Source organism: Phlebotomus papatasi, chromosome 2 (genome assembly GCF_024763615.1).
Source record: "Phlebotomus papatasi isolate M1 chromosome 2, Ppap_2.1, whole genome shotgun sequence".
Lineage (NCBI taxonomy): Eukaryota > Metazoa > Arthropoda > Insecta > Diptera > Psychodidae > Phlebotomus > Phlebotomus papatasi.
In genome coordinates, this window is record NC_077223.1 from 17,591,344 (window position 1) to 17,606,990 (window position 15,647).

Genomic DNA, 15,647 nt, shown 5'->3' on the forward strand with positions numbered 1-15,647 from the left:
AGCCACTTGTATCGTTCAGCGAGTTTCAACTCGTCAGGAAGGAGTTCCAACTGTGATACCACGGAAGACATGTACAGTGATGTTAGTTTGGATGATGTTCAAGATTTAAATCACAAGGTGAGTGAGAGCAAATTTTGCATAAAACCATAACATAGTGCCTTCCTAGATAGAATGATCAGCCAGAAATTTTTATTATTAAATTAGAATAATTTGAAAAGCGAAATCTTCAAATTAACAAATCAATTTTTTTTATCGAACACTATACAGTGCGACTTCAATAATGTAAATACTTAAAATGAGTTCGAGTATTTTTCAAAGTATCGTAATTTTATAAGTTTACTGATTTATAAATCACTTAGAATTCGCAACAATAGCTTAGGAGTAATATAATTCCATTTCTTTTAAAAATTAATTACCCGTTTATGGACGATTAATTGCCGGTTCATAATAACCGGTTCGAATCGTTTCAGACGTGATAGGAATTTCAAGACCTTTCCAATGAATGTAAACTTGCCCTAATCGATAGAAAATTACGCTTCTCACAGTCCTTTTAACACTTAAAATCCCAAAGTGGCATTTTACTCCAATTTTAAGTTTCGAACTTCATAGTAGGAATTCTATTCAATATTATGCTAAAGTGATAACACGAATGTATAGATAATTTAATTAGCTTTCGTTTAGTAGAAAAAAATAGTTGATAGCTTTTCTAATATTTATTAAATTGGGGAAAAAACAAAAAAATCCAAATCTGAGATATTATTTACGAGTTAATTTATTAATAACTACAAAATAACAGTTATAGAAAGCTGCAGCAAAATAATCCCCAAATATGTTTTTTTGCAGGATGTTAATATTTGCAAATAAACTTTAGGTCACGCCTCATTAAAATTTGTGCCACAACAGTACAAGTCATATTAACACTAAACTTACCTACAACCTTTTTTAGTCGTTTTTTCTAGCGCGCTCGTTCAAATAACAGACCGCGATAGGGTAAGATGGGTGATAGGATACTCAACAAAAAAAAAGAGGAAAAAATAAAATCTAATCACTGAAAAAATATTATATACTTGCATATTTTAAGAAATTCATTAGGTTTGATAGTGATACTGAGAGTGACATCTTAACTACAAAATTTTACAGGTCAAATATTTTTTAAGACAATAAACGGTTTCACATTGTAGTCTTATTCTCTTTCCCAGATGTTTCTAATTTCTAAACATAATAAAGTAAGATCGCGGAATTTTAAGAGTTTATGTAAAGGATTAATTTTTCTTAAAGTTTCGTATTGAGTCGAATTTTCTTCAGAAAAAAACTCACTTATGCAATTTTAACAGACAATGAACGGACAAAAATATACTTCTCTTGATTTTTCTTTCTAATTCTGCACTAAAAAATTAAAGAGAAAAATTCCAAGAGATTGTAAAGAATCTCAGCTAAAACGTTTTTTTTTCGTTCACTGGCTGCTACATTCCATCAGATCGAAACTTAATTGATCAAATTTTAAGACTTATTGAGCAAAACTTCAGAATTGAAGAACGTCATACATGGGTTATGATGCTATTTCAATGAAAATGAGATATCGTTCTCCTGAGTATTTTTTAACACTTCACTGTTCTCAAAAGCTTCTGCATTATCGACTTTTATTTGTGTTGGTTCCTGTTTGGTGGTTTTGAACGAGGAGGACTGAGGAAGCAGTCGAGACAGAAACCAACACCAAGAAAAGTCGATAATGCAGAAGAATTTGAGAACAGTAGAGTGCTAAAAAATGTTTAGTAGTTCATTTTTCAATGCAATAGCACCATTATAGCCTTTCAAGTTTTGGCATTGTTCTCAAAGATCTTTAAGAAATTAAAGGATCAAACGACCCATATTCTACTATTCCAAGTCGGAAATTCTTTTAGAATTATGCCTCTGTAGACTTAAATCATGTAGTTAAACTTCAAATACGTACAGATTATAGGACTATAGCCTATAAACGTCTCAGTGCAATTATTTTCTATTGGACCTATTTAAAATTAAATTATTTTTCATTTCGCTTGTTTCTTGAGTTCTATGTCAAAACTATTGAATTCGGAATTAAACTTCTGAGCCAGCTTTTCCACCAAATTATTCATTAAAAAACAAACAGTCCCACATTTAGAATATTTTATATTTTTAACCTTCTAAGGATGATTGGAAATCCTGTGTCCCAAAAAAAAATTTATTCATACGGCCTTCCAAAGTTATGTTTTTCTCTAAGTTACACAAAGTGATTTTTTCTAAGCCCCAATTTGTGACCCTTTCGTCCTTAAAGGGTTAAAGCGTTTGTGGTTGAATAAAGTATTGTTTGTTTTAAACTAAATAATGATTCAAATTATTATTAACTCTTTCCGGACCGCAGCATTATGCTGCAAGCCACTTTCACCATTTTTTAATCAAAAATATCTAAGCTCTGGAATTAATTGAGGTCTTATAAAAAATATCTTACATTTGGACATCCTTATAGTTTGTAATCATCCACAAGAATAGGATTTTTATCAGTTCTGAATAATTAAAAAACATTGTTTTTCACAGAATATTCATATGCTTCTTTGGGTACTCAGAGTCCCAAAAGAGACGAAAGAGTTAAAATTTTTCCACTAAGCCGTCTTTTCAATTATCTTCTGATTTGTGAAAGCATTTCCGATGGGCGTGGCCTAAATTGTAAAATACAAAGAACCTCTAAATCTCTTATATTTGAATAATTTGTATGTTTGACTTGTTTTTTTTCACTGCTACAGTATATCTCTCTTATTTATAAATATTTCAATATTTATTATTAATTTCAAATTTTATAATTTTATATACCTCATGGGCGTGGCCTAAAGTTATTTTTGAGCAGAGAGCAGAACTTATACATATTTTTTTGGAAAGAGTAATATTTAAAAAAGTAATGATATTCTAATATAGAGTTATTCAATATTTGTGTCTTTGAAAAATGCTGTATCATCTTTTTAGGCGGGCACTGCAATTGTTAATAAATGAGATGCCTGACAATCTTTTTTTTTTCTTATTTCCCTGTTAATGTAACTTTACCAAGTCATTTTGTTGCGGTGTTTATAATAATTTTCACACTCAACAATAAGTAGTTTTGTGAAAAAATGCATAATTTTGGGATGATAAATTATGTGAAAAATAGTGAAAGGGTTTTTTGATGTTAAATTACTCATAAGAAAATGTTATATTTGTCTACGTTTCAATGGAATTTCATTGCTCTGGATATTATTTTGGGCAATGACGCTTTTCAAAATGCATAATGTTCGGACAAAAGAAACTCCATCTGGCTTTTATCACACATTTTCTCAATGCGAATCGTACGGCGCAGGAAGTGAATTATGAAACATTCTCTCTAAAGAGTCTGTGTAGGTTGGATAAGTATCTTATTTTCTTCTGAGAGAGGATGTGACATTTTAATTTTTCAAGCATATAAAATTGGAGCATAAATAATATAATATTTTATAAAAGAATTGTGGTGGAAGTGCGTTGCATTTGCAAAGTAGCTGATATTAAAATAATGTCTGTTGAAGAATTGAATGTGAGAAGGAAGAAAATATAAAACAAAAATTGAATGAAGCCCACATTGGTGAATTGTGGGTGAGTTTGACTATAGGAGAATTTATTATTGCAAAATGCATTTTTAGACACGAAACGATTGAAGGGGAAAAATCATGGATCAAAGTCTGTGATCGTGATTATTTTCTCTCCAAATAAACAAGTATATATTTATTGATGATGGAATTTTCAATTCATCAGACCATAACGTGCTTGGTCTGGTGTTCTTTTTTCTTTCATTTCCTCCCCGGAGGGGGTTGAATTTCACAGAAGCATATTTTGCCGACTTTTATGCTGTTAAATTTCTTGGATAATTTTTCAAATGATTTCACTCCCTTTGTAAATTCATTTTCCTCTCTTTCTCTCTCTTTGGTCAGTTTTCTACCTTTTCGCGTGATCATCGTCGAATAATGATCACACTTATTTATCTATGATTTTATGCATTGTTATGGAGGATACAGCAATAATAAATTAGCAGTGTAGAAAACATTGATTCAACCAAAGAAATCCATACAGTTAAGAATTTTTCTCATTAGTCCAAGTTATAATCTGCGCAAGAATGGCTTCATACAGAATGTAATATAGAAACGAAACAACAACAAAATCAAGTGAATTTGAAAAGAGTTTCATGTCTCAATGATGGAAGTTGCCGCCCCCCTTCATTGAGCATAAACACATGGAATTAATTATACAATTAAAATAAACTCTTCGAGATAATTTTCTGTCTTGAAAACTATCTGCAAGGCATCATACTTTGTTGATGGTAAAAAAAAACAAAATTACACATGTGAAGAGGAGGATATATATGGGAGTTTAGATGAATAAAATATTTATATTCTTGTATTGAAAGCAATTAACCAGATGACATCATTTTCACAAGAAAGAGAAAGATTCTTCTGGCTCAACATAAAAATAGATTTTCTTATGAGGATTCACATGAATAGACACCACTGAAAATGAGGATCACTTAGCAAAATTATGTCAGACTATTTATTATGCGATCCAATTTCCGACAAAATAACATTTTAAAATTTTGCGTTGAGGTTTTTCGGTCAACAAAATATTTTTTAAAATTGTTTTTGATTATACGTTTTTGAAATTATAGGTGACGACAAGATTGTAATTCTTTCTAATTATAATAAATTAAATAATAACAAGTTTATTATCTTAAAAGATTAGCTATTCAATAATAAGTACCCATCGTTATTACTGATCCGTTCTAAAAACCACTGAAACTGCCCAAAACCTAAGAACTTTGATTTTTTATATGAACCTTTTAATATAATTTTCTAAAAGTGTTAATAAAGTAATGTGTTTCAAAATAATTTATGAAATTGTCAAAAATCTAATAATTTTATTTTCTAAATCCAATTCATTTAAAGCAGAGGTGTGCAAGAAACCGTTAAAACCGAATTAACGTCAAAATAAGTTTGTTATAGTAGCGTTTTGACCATTGACATACATGTTTCATTTGATGTTAATTCGGTTTCAACGGTTTCTTGCACACCTCTGATTTAAAGGTTAAAGGTAATGCCATAGATAGACTTACGGCTTAAACCGAGAGACAGCTTTATGGGATACCGATGGGAATGTAGTCTAATATTTAGGTTTAGGTCGTGGATCTGCCCAATAAAGTATTTTAATTTTTTTATAAAATTTTATAAAATATTTTTTTATATCGTAATCCAAAAGGAGAAAACATTTTTGGTCAGTAAGTCAGAATATTGGTCAGTAAAAAAAAACAATTTTGATCAGTAAAATGTGCAATTTTTTCAATAAAAAAACTAAAAATTGATTTTAAATCCCCTTTTAAATCAAACTGGAAATGTCAAGCTTATGAAACCTTTTTCATTTTCCTCTTAAAAGAATGTTTTTCAATTTTTAGTCTTTTACTGACTCGTATTCTCGAAGATCTTTAATTTTAAAATATCAAATTTCTTTAGCTTTTAAACTGGAACGTAACACACTTTGGTCTTTAATTTAGAATAGAAAATCCTTTTTGATACTTAATACATATTTAAATTTAAGTTCTTAAACTTCCCTTATCTCAGAATTGTGGTGTAAGGCAATAAAATCCTTGTAAGTGTAAGCATTTAAGTGTTTAGCTAATTGTTTATCTTTAATGGTTGAATCACGTTACGTTACGTTTACAGACTAATTTAAGGGATAATTCAGTGGTTCGCTTACTGCTTACTCAAACAAAGGATCATGCGATCTTTGAGCAAGAAATCCTACAATTTTGAAACTTTGTCACTCACGATTCACTCAAATAAACCACTTAATTATCCTTTGGTCAAATCCTTCTGAAAACCATGCGTTTTTTAATCATAATTATCCATTTTATTGCAATTCTAAGTCAAATTCGATAATATTATTTCAAAATTTCGTCTAAAAGGTTTTGTTATTTTTTATTAATTAATTGTATCAAGATTCTTTGGTTTTTGAATTATTCTGGTTTCGAAACAATTTGGCCAGATAGTTCATCCAATTTTTTGCTTTTACATAATTTTCCCTAAATTTAAATGCACTGCTTTTCAATTCAATTTGAATTGAATTGAATTTACTACCAAAAGCAGTGCCCATATTAAGTTAATTAGGTCAATTACTACACTAATATAGTACATAACATTTATAACTAAACTTTAATTGTAGAATATGCTAAAATACTTTCAAAACGCGTAGAAAAATGTAAATCTTTATTGTGGCTCATATTTTTCCCATATGATACTTATTAACCTATTTCATCTTAAATGTAATAAAAGTAAAACTTGTTCATTGCAACTTTTTAGAAGGTCCCAAGTTTAAATGATCGTCGCTGGTGGTTAAATCGAATTTGCGGCTTGTTGTTGATCTAATTATAAATATGAAGCATTATGCTTCATGGATCAACATTTTAAATATTAATGCCCTGAAATCGGTTAAAGGGCAAAATCAACAAAACAAAAAAATCAATTCTTGAGGAGTTACAAAAAAAGACATTTAAAAAATAGCTGATAAAATATTTGAAACATGACTTTTCCCAACAATAAACTTTTTGATTTTCCCAACAATAAACCAGGCTCTCGATTGCAAGTGTGTTACCTATGCTAACCATAAAACCCTAAAAACATGGTTGTAAGCAAAATTTTGCAGAAAAAGTAAACCACCGGCTTGCAAAAAAAAAACTCTCATTTGTACCATTCAATTTTATTAATTAAAATCATGTTGCATCAATGAAATCTCAATATTTCTCCCCCCTCATCATTTGCATCTAATTAGAGAGATCGAGAGATTGGATCTGGCCTAATTGGGTGAAATGTGAAAATTTCCCAAGTGAAAGACCAACGAGAGGCTGAGACATATTTTTGCACCATATTTTTCTTTTTGTTTTTCGTTTTTAGCAATGACTGAAAATTTCATTTACTTCTGAGAAAACATTTTCAGACGAAACATTGTACAGTTTATTGATCTTTTTATTTTCTTTTTCATAATATCTAATGAAGAATGTTCAAAAATTAGTAATTTCCCGTCTACACATGAATTTTCCGTTGAAATTTGGTCGAATCAGAGAGAATTTTGAGTCAGAAAATTTTATACTGAGTAACTGAGAGTATATTTACAGTATGTTTATGTCGCTCATTTAGTATTATAGGGGCGTATGTCAATATTCATTGTTATGCTTAAAGAGTACACCCAGCTGGCAAGTAGCAGTGCTAGAATATTGTTTTCTATTAGTTCTTTTTTTTGATGATTTACCAACGTACATAATTTTAGGCGCAAAATACTGTGAATTTTAATTTACACTGAGGTCTTTTTCTTACTTAAGTACTTACAATTACTTATATTGTTTATTTTTTTAAGTGGCATGCAGAAAAGTAAGAAAAACATCGCTAGAATGCAAAATTTACAATACCTTTTTTGGCCTAAACTTATACACTTTCATTGTGAAACTACTTGAGATACTAGAAAAATATCTTGCATCTTCTCTTAATTATTAAAAACATGCTAAAAATGGTCTCCATTATTATTAATACATGCTTTCGAGCAGGTGTTCTTGAAAACAAAAGTTTACACTATACAATCATTTCACAGAATGCTATATTAACGTTCCCCGCTATCTCACAGTTAGTAAAGGACTTTCAGACCCAAACGATGTGGAGATACTTCTTTTATGATTAAATAAGCCATCGAAATCATTTGCGTCAAAGCCTTTTTTTTCAAATAAGACAAAAGAAAAGAAAAAGCAACCTAAAACCCAAAATAGGCACAGGCAGGTGCATGACGTTTCCTATGTTTCCCATATGTTTCTAGCATGCCGAAAACACGTTGGAGTTTATTAGCTGTTTTCTGTCATTGTGGAATGAAATAGGAAAAAAATCAAATACAAAATAAAAGCTTACTTAATATTAAATAGGCAACCGAAAACCCCAAATAGGCCACCTACGTAGTTTTGGACATATCTCGTGAAATGTGTTCGAAAACAGGAAAAATTTACACTAGAACTGGTTACATTTTTTAGAGCTAATGTCACCCCACTGGGCACAGGGATCGGCTTAAGCTGTCTTCAGACTAGAGGTTTAGCCTAGTTCCCGAGGGTCTCAAAATCCTAAATAGCGAGAAATTTTATTGCTTTTTGAGAACATAATAGGTTGTTTATCTTTAATAATCCGATCCTAAAATGAATTTTTCCAAAAAATCTTGATTGATAGGAAATTAGAGCAGTTAAGCCATATGGCTAAGTCTCAGATCTGAAGCCAGCCTTAGGGATTACCTCGAAAAATGAGGATTGATGTCAATACTCTCAGGAATAAGCCCAAAATTTAGGGGATCAGGCTGAACTTCTAAATTCATAAGGTCTAGTGAAATTTACGAGAAAAACATGGAGAGTAATAGTACGCAGTATCACAAAAGAGAGTAAGTTGTGAAGATTGTGGCTCTACGACCTGGGCATGACGCAACACGAAGGTCTAGCTGATAATCTTGAAAGAAAAGAAATGAGCTTTCTAAATGTATAAAGGAAAAGGTTAATCCTTTTAAATACGTAGGAGATTCAGTCATATTAAATCAAAAATCATTGAAAATCATTCTAAAATTTTTAACTTTATTTTACTTAAGCTATAACCCTTCACCATTAAAGTAAGGAGAAAGTGAAGCAAGACTTTGAACAAGACTTGAAATTAGCAAACTTTCAGATTTACTCGTATTGAACTAAGATCTTTCTTAGTAAACCCAGCATCAGATAGACAAAAAAAAAAATACTTGAGCAGTAGATCTGCAAGCTATCGGTATTAAAATGAAAGTTAATATTGCTATTACTCAGACATAAAGCTAAATGAATTAGGAAAACTGTACCAAATTCGGAACAGTTTTGTAATTTGGAACACTTTAAGCCATATCGTTTACAAATACTTGTCTATTTCATTCTCATTTAAATAAATTAAGGATGTTTTAAGAAAAAAGAAAAATGATAAAGTACTCTATAAGGTTCACATAACATTCTTGGAAAAAGTAACTAAAAAATCAATTTGTATTAAAAATATGATACTTCAAACTTAGATTAATAGTTACACGCAACCAGACCAGAATTTGGTAATGTTTCCTTAGAAAAATATTTTTTCTCAAAGTTGGTTAAATATTAAATTTTGTTTTGGAACAGGTCATAGTCACAAAATCAATGAAAATCGATATATGCCGCTATAATATGAGAAGAGCGATATATTTTCTTGGGCGATGAACAAGTTGCGTTCCGGGCAGTTTTTCTCTGATCGGCTCTGACTTCGCGAGAGTGCCGAGAAACGTTAATTTTAGTATTTGAATGTGATTGTGTGTATGGTAGTATATTTCAGCTACAATTTTATATATCTCAAGCCAAGTTGAATTGGAGTTTGAAGGGGGAAAAGCAGTTTTTTCACGACCGTCGCGTTGTTTGGATTGAATTTTGTGCACTCAACTAAAAGTTATAATGTGTAGTATATCTTCTTTTTACCTACACATATTTTGCTCCCATCTCAAATACATTCACTTATCAATTGTCTAATTTAATAGCAATTGAGGTGATTTTCTGTATATGGTTGAAATCTCTCTCTACCAGTTGTTGGGTCAAATGTGAAGCAGTTAAAGAATTAGTGAAATGTGATTATTTCTGTGACATGAAAGTCCATTCTTCAACCTGAAGAAATCTCACTTTTGGGAGTGTTTTTAGTTAAATGTGAATGAGATAGAAATTCATCTAATTATTCATGTAAATTCTTTGAATAATTTTACATGTGACCTCTTGAGATTTTCCAATAAATCCAGAGAAAAATTTCACAATCACAGTAAATTTGGAAGGAGAGAAGCTCAATGAATATTTAATTTTAAATTTATCCATGGCTTCAATTTTCACACAAAAATCACTTAAAATATTTGTCAAAGGAATAAAGTGTATTTGCCAATTGAAAATAGACAAAAAAAAAGATGTGCTATCGGGGACAGAAAATAGTTGGGAGTGGTCCGTTTTTCTGCCAATTTACCAACTCATTGTAGTCAATTTAACCAATCAAGTGCGATCCTCCAACATTGACTGATCTTCTCACAGTGGGATTCATCAATTAATCAGTCTTGACCTAATGTGAATTAATTAAATTTTCTCGCAGTGTTTTCTTTAGTGGTTTTGTTCTTTTTTTTTAAATACAAATGTTTTCCATCAGCTAGTTCAACTGATAATGTCTAATCTTTCGACATTGTGTACGATTTTTTTTAGCAAAGCTATTTAATCAGTGATGTTTTTGTGTCGCCGCAAAAATTAGGATTTTTCTCATAAATACAGATCTATGCAGAAAATATTGGTGCATTTAGACTATTGATAAACTGAAAAGAAAGAGCATTGACAAAAAATGTGTTGCAGTGTTTCAACTCTTGATCTATTTTTGAATATGCTTTAGCCTCATTCACATGATGCAAAAAATTAACGTGTTTTTACGTAAAATAATTTTATGGAGGAAACTTTTCTTTAGTAAAAGAAAGATAAAATTATTTTAAACACTGAGAAAAAAACTGGGGTGCGATTAACTTTTTTCCTCATAACTTCGACACTTTTTAGTTGTAAAAATATATCAACATTTTTTAATGTTAATTTTACACCTTTTTAAAGGGTAAAATTAACAAGAAAAAGGGTAACTTTAACCCCTAATACACCTAAAAAGCATAATATTTACACCGATTTCGGATCAATACTGCAGGGTAAAATAAACATTTCCACAATGGTATTTTAACTTTTTTGGATTTCTCTCAGTCAGTGAAACCACGCTAAGTAGGGTGAAAGAAACCCCTATTGACACTTTAAGAAGTCGTACAAGGACTTATTGACACCCAATTTTGTACCATTTGGAATACGAAACTTGAACACATATTCTTATCAGAAAACGTAGACTAAGGGTAAAACGTAATATTATTTATATTTTATTAGATACTTTAAATAAATTTCAAAATTTTGACAAAAGTGTCAATAGGGGTTCCTTGTCGAAAAGGTGTTCATTTGACCCTAAATTTATTGTTCGAATTACGCCACTGTAATTCTCATGAGTAATTTTTCTTTTTTTCTGAAATTCTAAATAAAGTTTTAAAAGGAATTGTATAGTCCTGTTTGTATTGTATAGTCCATTTTGTTATATTATGTAACCTGGGCATCAATCAATAAATTATTATTATTATTATTATTATTATATTAATACACATTACAATTTTTGTAAATTATCAACAAGCTGTTTTAGCAAAAAGAACAGTTAAATCTTCCGTTGGTATTTGAATTGACATCATAGATGTTGCTCGGAGCGGCGCCGATTTCTCCTAAGAGCATTCCTGGTGTCAGCTTGTGAGTTACCCTTTCGGAAGGGGTATCTTAGAGAGGATTAGTATTGAAAGTTAGTTCATGTTGGATGGTCGTAGGGAATAGATCGTTAGGAGAAACGCTGACGGTTCTGGAGAAAGCTCTGACAGCCGAAGTGCTCATCTACGTGATTGCCTTAAGGGCTCCGCCCTTACAGATTTCCTAACAGATCAAACACATTAAAGCCATTAGCGGAATATGGGAAAAATTTGAAGTGTTCGAAGCTAGTGTGTGTTCGAATCGTGAAAGTCTTTCCCTATATTAAAATTGCAATTTTATGTATTTTTTTTTACTAAATTCGACTCTTTGATCCTTTGAGGATAAATGGATCACTTGTAGACCCAGAAAATTTCTGTCCATTTAGAGAAATAAATAATTTTCAATAGTCAAAAAAAATTTCTATAGGCTATCGGTGACCCAGTGGTCCTCGAAGTATTAATTAAACACTTTCTCGCACGAGTTTAAATATCAAACACAAGAAGTCGTTAAAATTTTAATGTTCTTTGATATAACAGTAAAAAATATTATTGCATTTTCTTTTTTTTGCTGTTTGGTAATAATTCATTTCATGAGCTCTGTTATGAAATTATCTTTTAAAACAAACACTGCGGTAGTATTTCATGGCTGGATCTGTAAAAGTCTTATCATTTGCAAGTGATGTGTGTTTATCATTTCTTCGCACCATCAAAAAGAATAGATTAATTTTGCGATAAATTCTCCGTCATGCTCATGGGGTTGTTTCTTCTTTTCTCTTGAGATTTTCTTTATGCTGTGGAAGTTGAGAAAACAAAGCTATAACATAAAGTTTTAATTTGAGAGACAGAAAGAGACAAATTAAGCAAGTTTTATGGTTTTTATCTTCGTTCTGCTTCCTCAAATTCTTCCACGTTCTAATAATTCACAATTCAATTTTCTCTCAAATTGATTCTCTTGAACATCAAAAAAAAGTTCTAACATCTGCATTTTGTTGTGCTTTTTTTACTTAAAGTTAACATTTTATTGTAATGCTTTATGTTAAATATCCATTAATGTGGAGCTTGAAACCTTGAAATAATTTTCCATTTTGAGGATTTAACAATCGATCTTTATTGAAGATTGTTTGATCTCATTCCAAATAGCTATTTTCCCTTTGTCGTGGAAAACTCTGTGTGTCCTCTTGACCTTCATATCTGAGTCATGCAATAAATATTAGAAAACTTGTGGTCATTTTGCTCTTGTGAAAAATTTTCACCACGGAAGTCACATTCGCTTTGAGAAGAAAGATTACTTACAGATTGCACTGTTTTCATGTTAACAGCAATGTTGTAAATTACAAAAAAAAGTTGCATGTGATTTTTTTTCATCTCATCTATGAAGAATTCTTAAACAGGTGCATTGTCCTAATAAATTTATTATTGAAAAAAAAAATGAATAGAGAGAAATAAATGACTATCTCGTGATCTAAAACACGATCACACACAATTTCCTCAATATGACTTTCTTTTCTTTCCGCACATCTCTTGCTCATTGAAAGATTCTCAATGGATTTTCCTCTCGTTTTAATTTCTCCCAACAATTTTCATTTATTTTCAACACTTATTTTCGTGCTCTGACGTCTTTTTAAATTTTTAAAATTTTATTTATCGATGATCTGTACACTCACTGAGAGAAATCTGAAAAAGTTAAAATAACATTCCGGAAATGTTAATTTTACCCTGCAGTATTGATCCAAAATCGGTGTAAATATTACCCTTTTAGGTATATTCGGGGTTAAAGTTACCCTTTTCATGTTAATTTTACCCTGAAAAAAGTGTAAAATTAACATTAAAAAATGTTGATATATTTTTACATCTAAAAAGTGTTAAATTTATGAGGAAAAAATGATAATCGCACCCTCTTTTTTTCTCAGTGTAGATTATTTTGTGCTATTTGTACAGGGCTGTTTGCTACAAATCGAACACATTGAAAATTGGACTAGGGTAGAATAGCCTAATTCAGAATCTGCTCCAAATGGGAGTTTTCACAGAATACAGAAAATACATTTATAAACCAACAATAGGATGGAGTCATCACTTATGAACGTTATACACTTATGGGCAGCGTGCAAAAATTTTAAATTAAAACAGACCAATTTTGTAATTTTTCTAAAACTTTTTTAATTAAGAACTTAAGATTTTTGCGATCTATCCAAATATAACGTCTATAAGTGATGACTTCACCTTACTAAATTTTTCGTCACAATCTTGTTACTTGATCCTTTGTGCTCTAAATAAATTTTGTTGTTAGTAAATTTGGATAAAAAAAATACTTAGGGGTAGTACAGTAAAGCCGCACTATAGGCCATCGCTCTATAGTCCACAATTTCTCGACTTTTATTGATTTCAAATCACTGAGGTTATGTTTGTACCTAGTCCCCGGCGAGTGGCCTTCAAAGTTGAAGTCAACTTCTTACTTTCACATACAAATGCGTATGGGAATTTTTCTGCACTCGTGATCGTTATGCTAAATATTTAAAAAGTGAGAAGTTTTTCCGTATTATAAGATACCTTTCCGTATGGAGGGATAAATATACTAAATTTTTGTTTTAATAATTTTTTTCCATGGAGCACTGTAAGCTGAGTCCGAGATCAATTTAGGAATTGGCTTCAAATAGCTCCATATAAAAAGGCTAACTTGTCAGGCGCTAGTGTTTTTAGTACGCGACATGCAATGTTGTCATAATTATTTTAATATTTTTTGCAAACTTTATTGAGTAGTTGTGATAATTGTGATCCATAATGAAGAGAGCGAGAACAAGTACCACAGTCGCAAAGAACGTGGAAGCCGTCGAGCAATTTCGATACTAAAAATCGTTGATAATTTTAAAAAATGACATGGACTATAGTGCGACCTAAGTGTCAAATCTGGAACCAAATATGGCCTATAGCGGGGCTCTACTGTATACCAAATTTCGGCATAGTCGCATGCAAGCGTCAGAGTCTTAAGTTTGGTGGTCTTAAGTGTGGTCTTAAGGGTGGAGTGATACTTCATGGTTGAAACTGGATCTAGGAGGCCCGTAATACTTCTGAAAACTGTCAAGATAATGTGAAATATCACTGAAACCTTTGAGTTGATTTGAAACTTTAACTTAAATGTGATATTTTTAATGCAAATTGATTTTTTTTTGTTTCAAGGACTGTTGCTTGGAGTTTTGTAGATAGTTTATAGTCTTTGTTTTCTTTAAAATCATTCTTAATACATTTTAAAATGATTAAAAATATAGACGTAGTTTTGGGCCGAAATATTTTTCGGCCACCTTGATTCTCATAGTGCCTTGCACTTCAGGAATTTTTACAAAGTCTTTTTCACATTATTTTATTCGTCGAAGTGACATTTTTTGTTTTTTTTGCATTGCATAATCTCAAGAGTATGCAAAAACTTAAAATTTATGAAAATCTTAGGAACAGATAAAGTGGCCGAAATTGCAAGCTGGCCGAAATTTGGTGCATTCACCCTATTTGGAGCTGGTTCTAAATTAGGCGATACTGTCCTATGAAAGGCGGTTTTAGCACATAAGTGTATAAAAAGATGACTTATTAACTTAAGTGTCCGGAAGTTAAATTTTACCCTGCGTGGACGAAATATTCACCTGAAGGACTTCTAAAATATTCAAGTTTTGCAGCTATTTTCTAAATGAGAAACTATCATAAGTATTAACCCGTAGAAAGATCATCTTCAATGTATTTACAATGTTACAATCTTACAATGTTGGCATAGGAAAAATGCTGAAAAAAGTGAGAAGATTTGTGTGATGTACTCGTGTGAAAAGTGTAAATTTTTCTTACCATTAATCTTTGATAAAAATGTTTATGAGAAAGAGAATAAGATGTTTTTTTCAAGCTTCACATATAAAGAAAAGAAGGTGGAGAAGCTAGTGTCTCAAAGTAACAAAAATCTCATAATTTACCTCTACTTCTTTCACTTTGCACTCACGGCATTTTTCTTCCTTTTTTGGATGAATGACGATGGGATCTTTTCACCGACAGTCCGTGGTTTTCTCATTTATTCGCAGAGTTGAGGTGAAATTGCGCGCAAAAACGTAGGGAAAATAGGGAAGAGATAAATGACTAATTGAAACTTTATTCATTTATATTGTCTCAAATGTAGCCCGATTGTTACAATCTCTTTGAAGTACCTTTAAATGCGGTTAAAGTTGGAAAGCACTATACGATTAATTGCAAGACACTTTTCTGTTACAAATGAACCACAAAAA

The 15,647-nt window shown here is 31.0% G+C and overlaps 2 protein-coding genes across 26 annotated transcripts in view; one reads left to right on the forward strand and one right to left on the reverse strand.

Annotated features, from left to right (window-relative positions):
- Positions 1–15,647, reverse strand: part of LOC129802838 (low-density lipoprotein receptor-related protein 1) — a 231,471-nt gene that overhangs the window by 140,066 nt on the left and 75,758 nt on the right. The gene's annotated exons all lie outside the window — the stretch shown is intronic.
- The window catches only part of LOC129802855 (rab11 family-interacting protein 3), a 75,570-nt gene that overhangs the window by 42,299 nt on the left and 17,624 nt on the right, over positions 1–15,647 (forward strand). For 6 of the 25 annotated variants that reach the window (XM_055849019.1, XM_055849017.1, XM_055849015.1 and 3 more), the window contains one exon: positions 3–117. In XM_055849019.1, the coding sequence (XP_055704994.1) occupies positions 3–117 (115 nt within the window). Of the gene's footprint in view, positions 1–2; positions 118–9,419; positions 9,791–15,647 lie in introns of those variants that run through there. The other 19 variants (XM_055849020.1, XM_055849035.1, XM_055849027.1 and 16 more) reach the window with 12 other exon arrangements.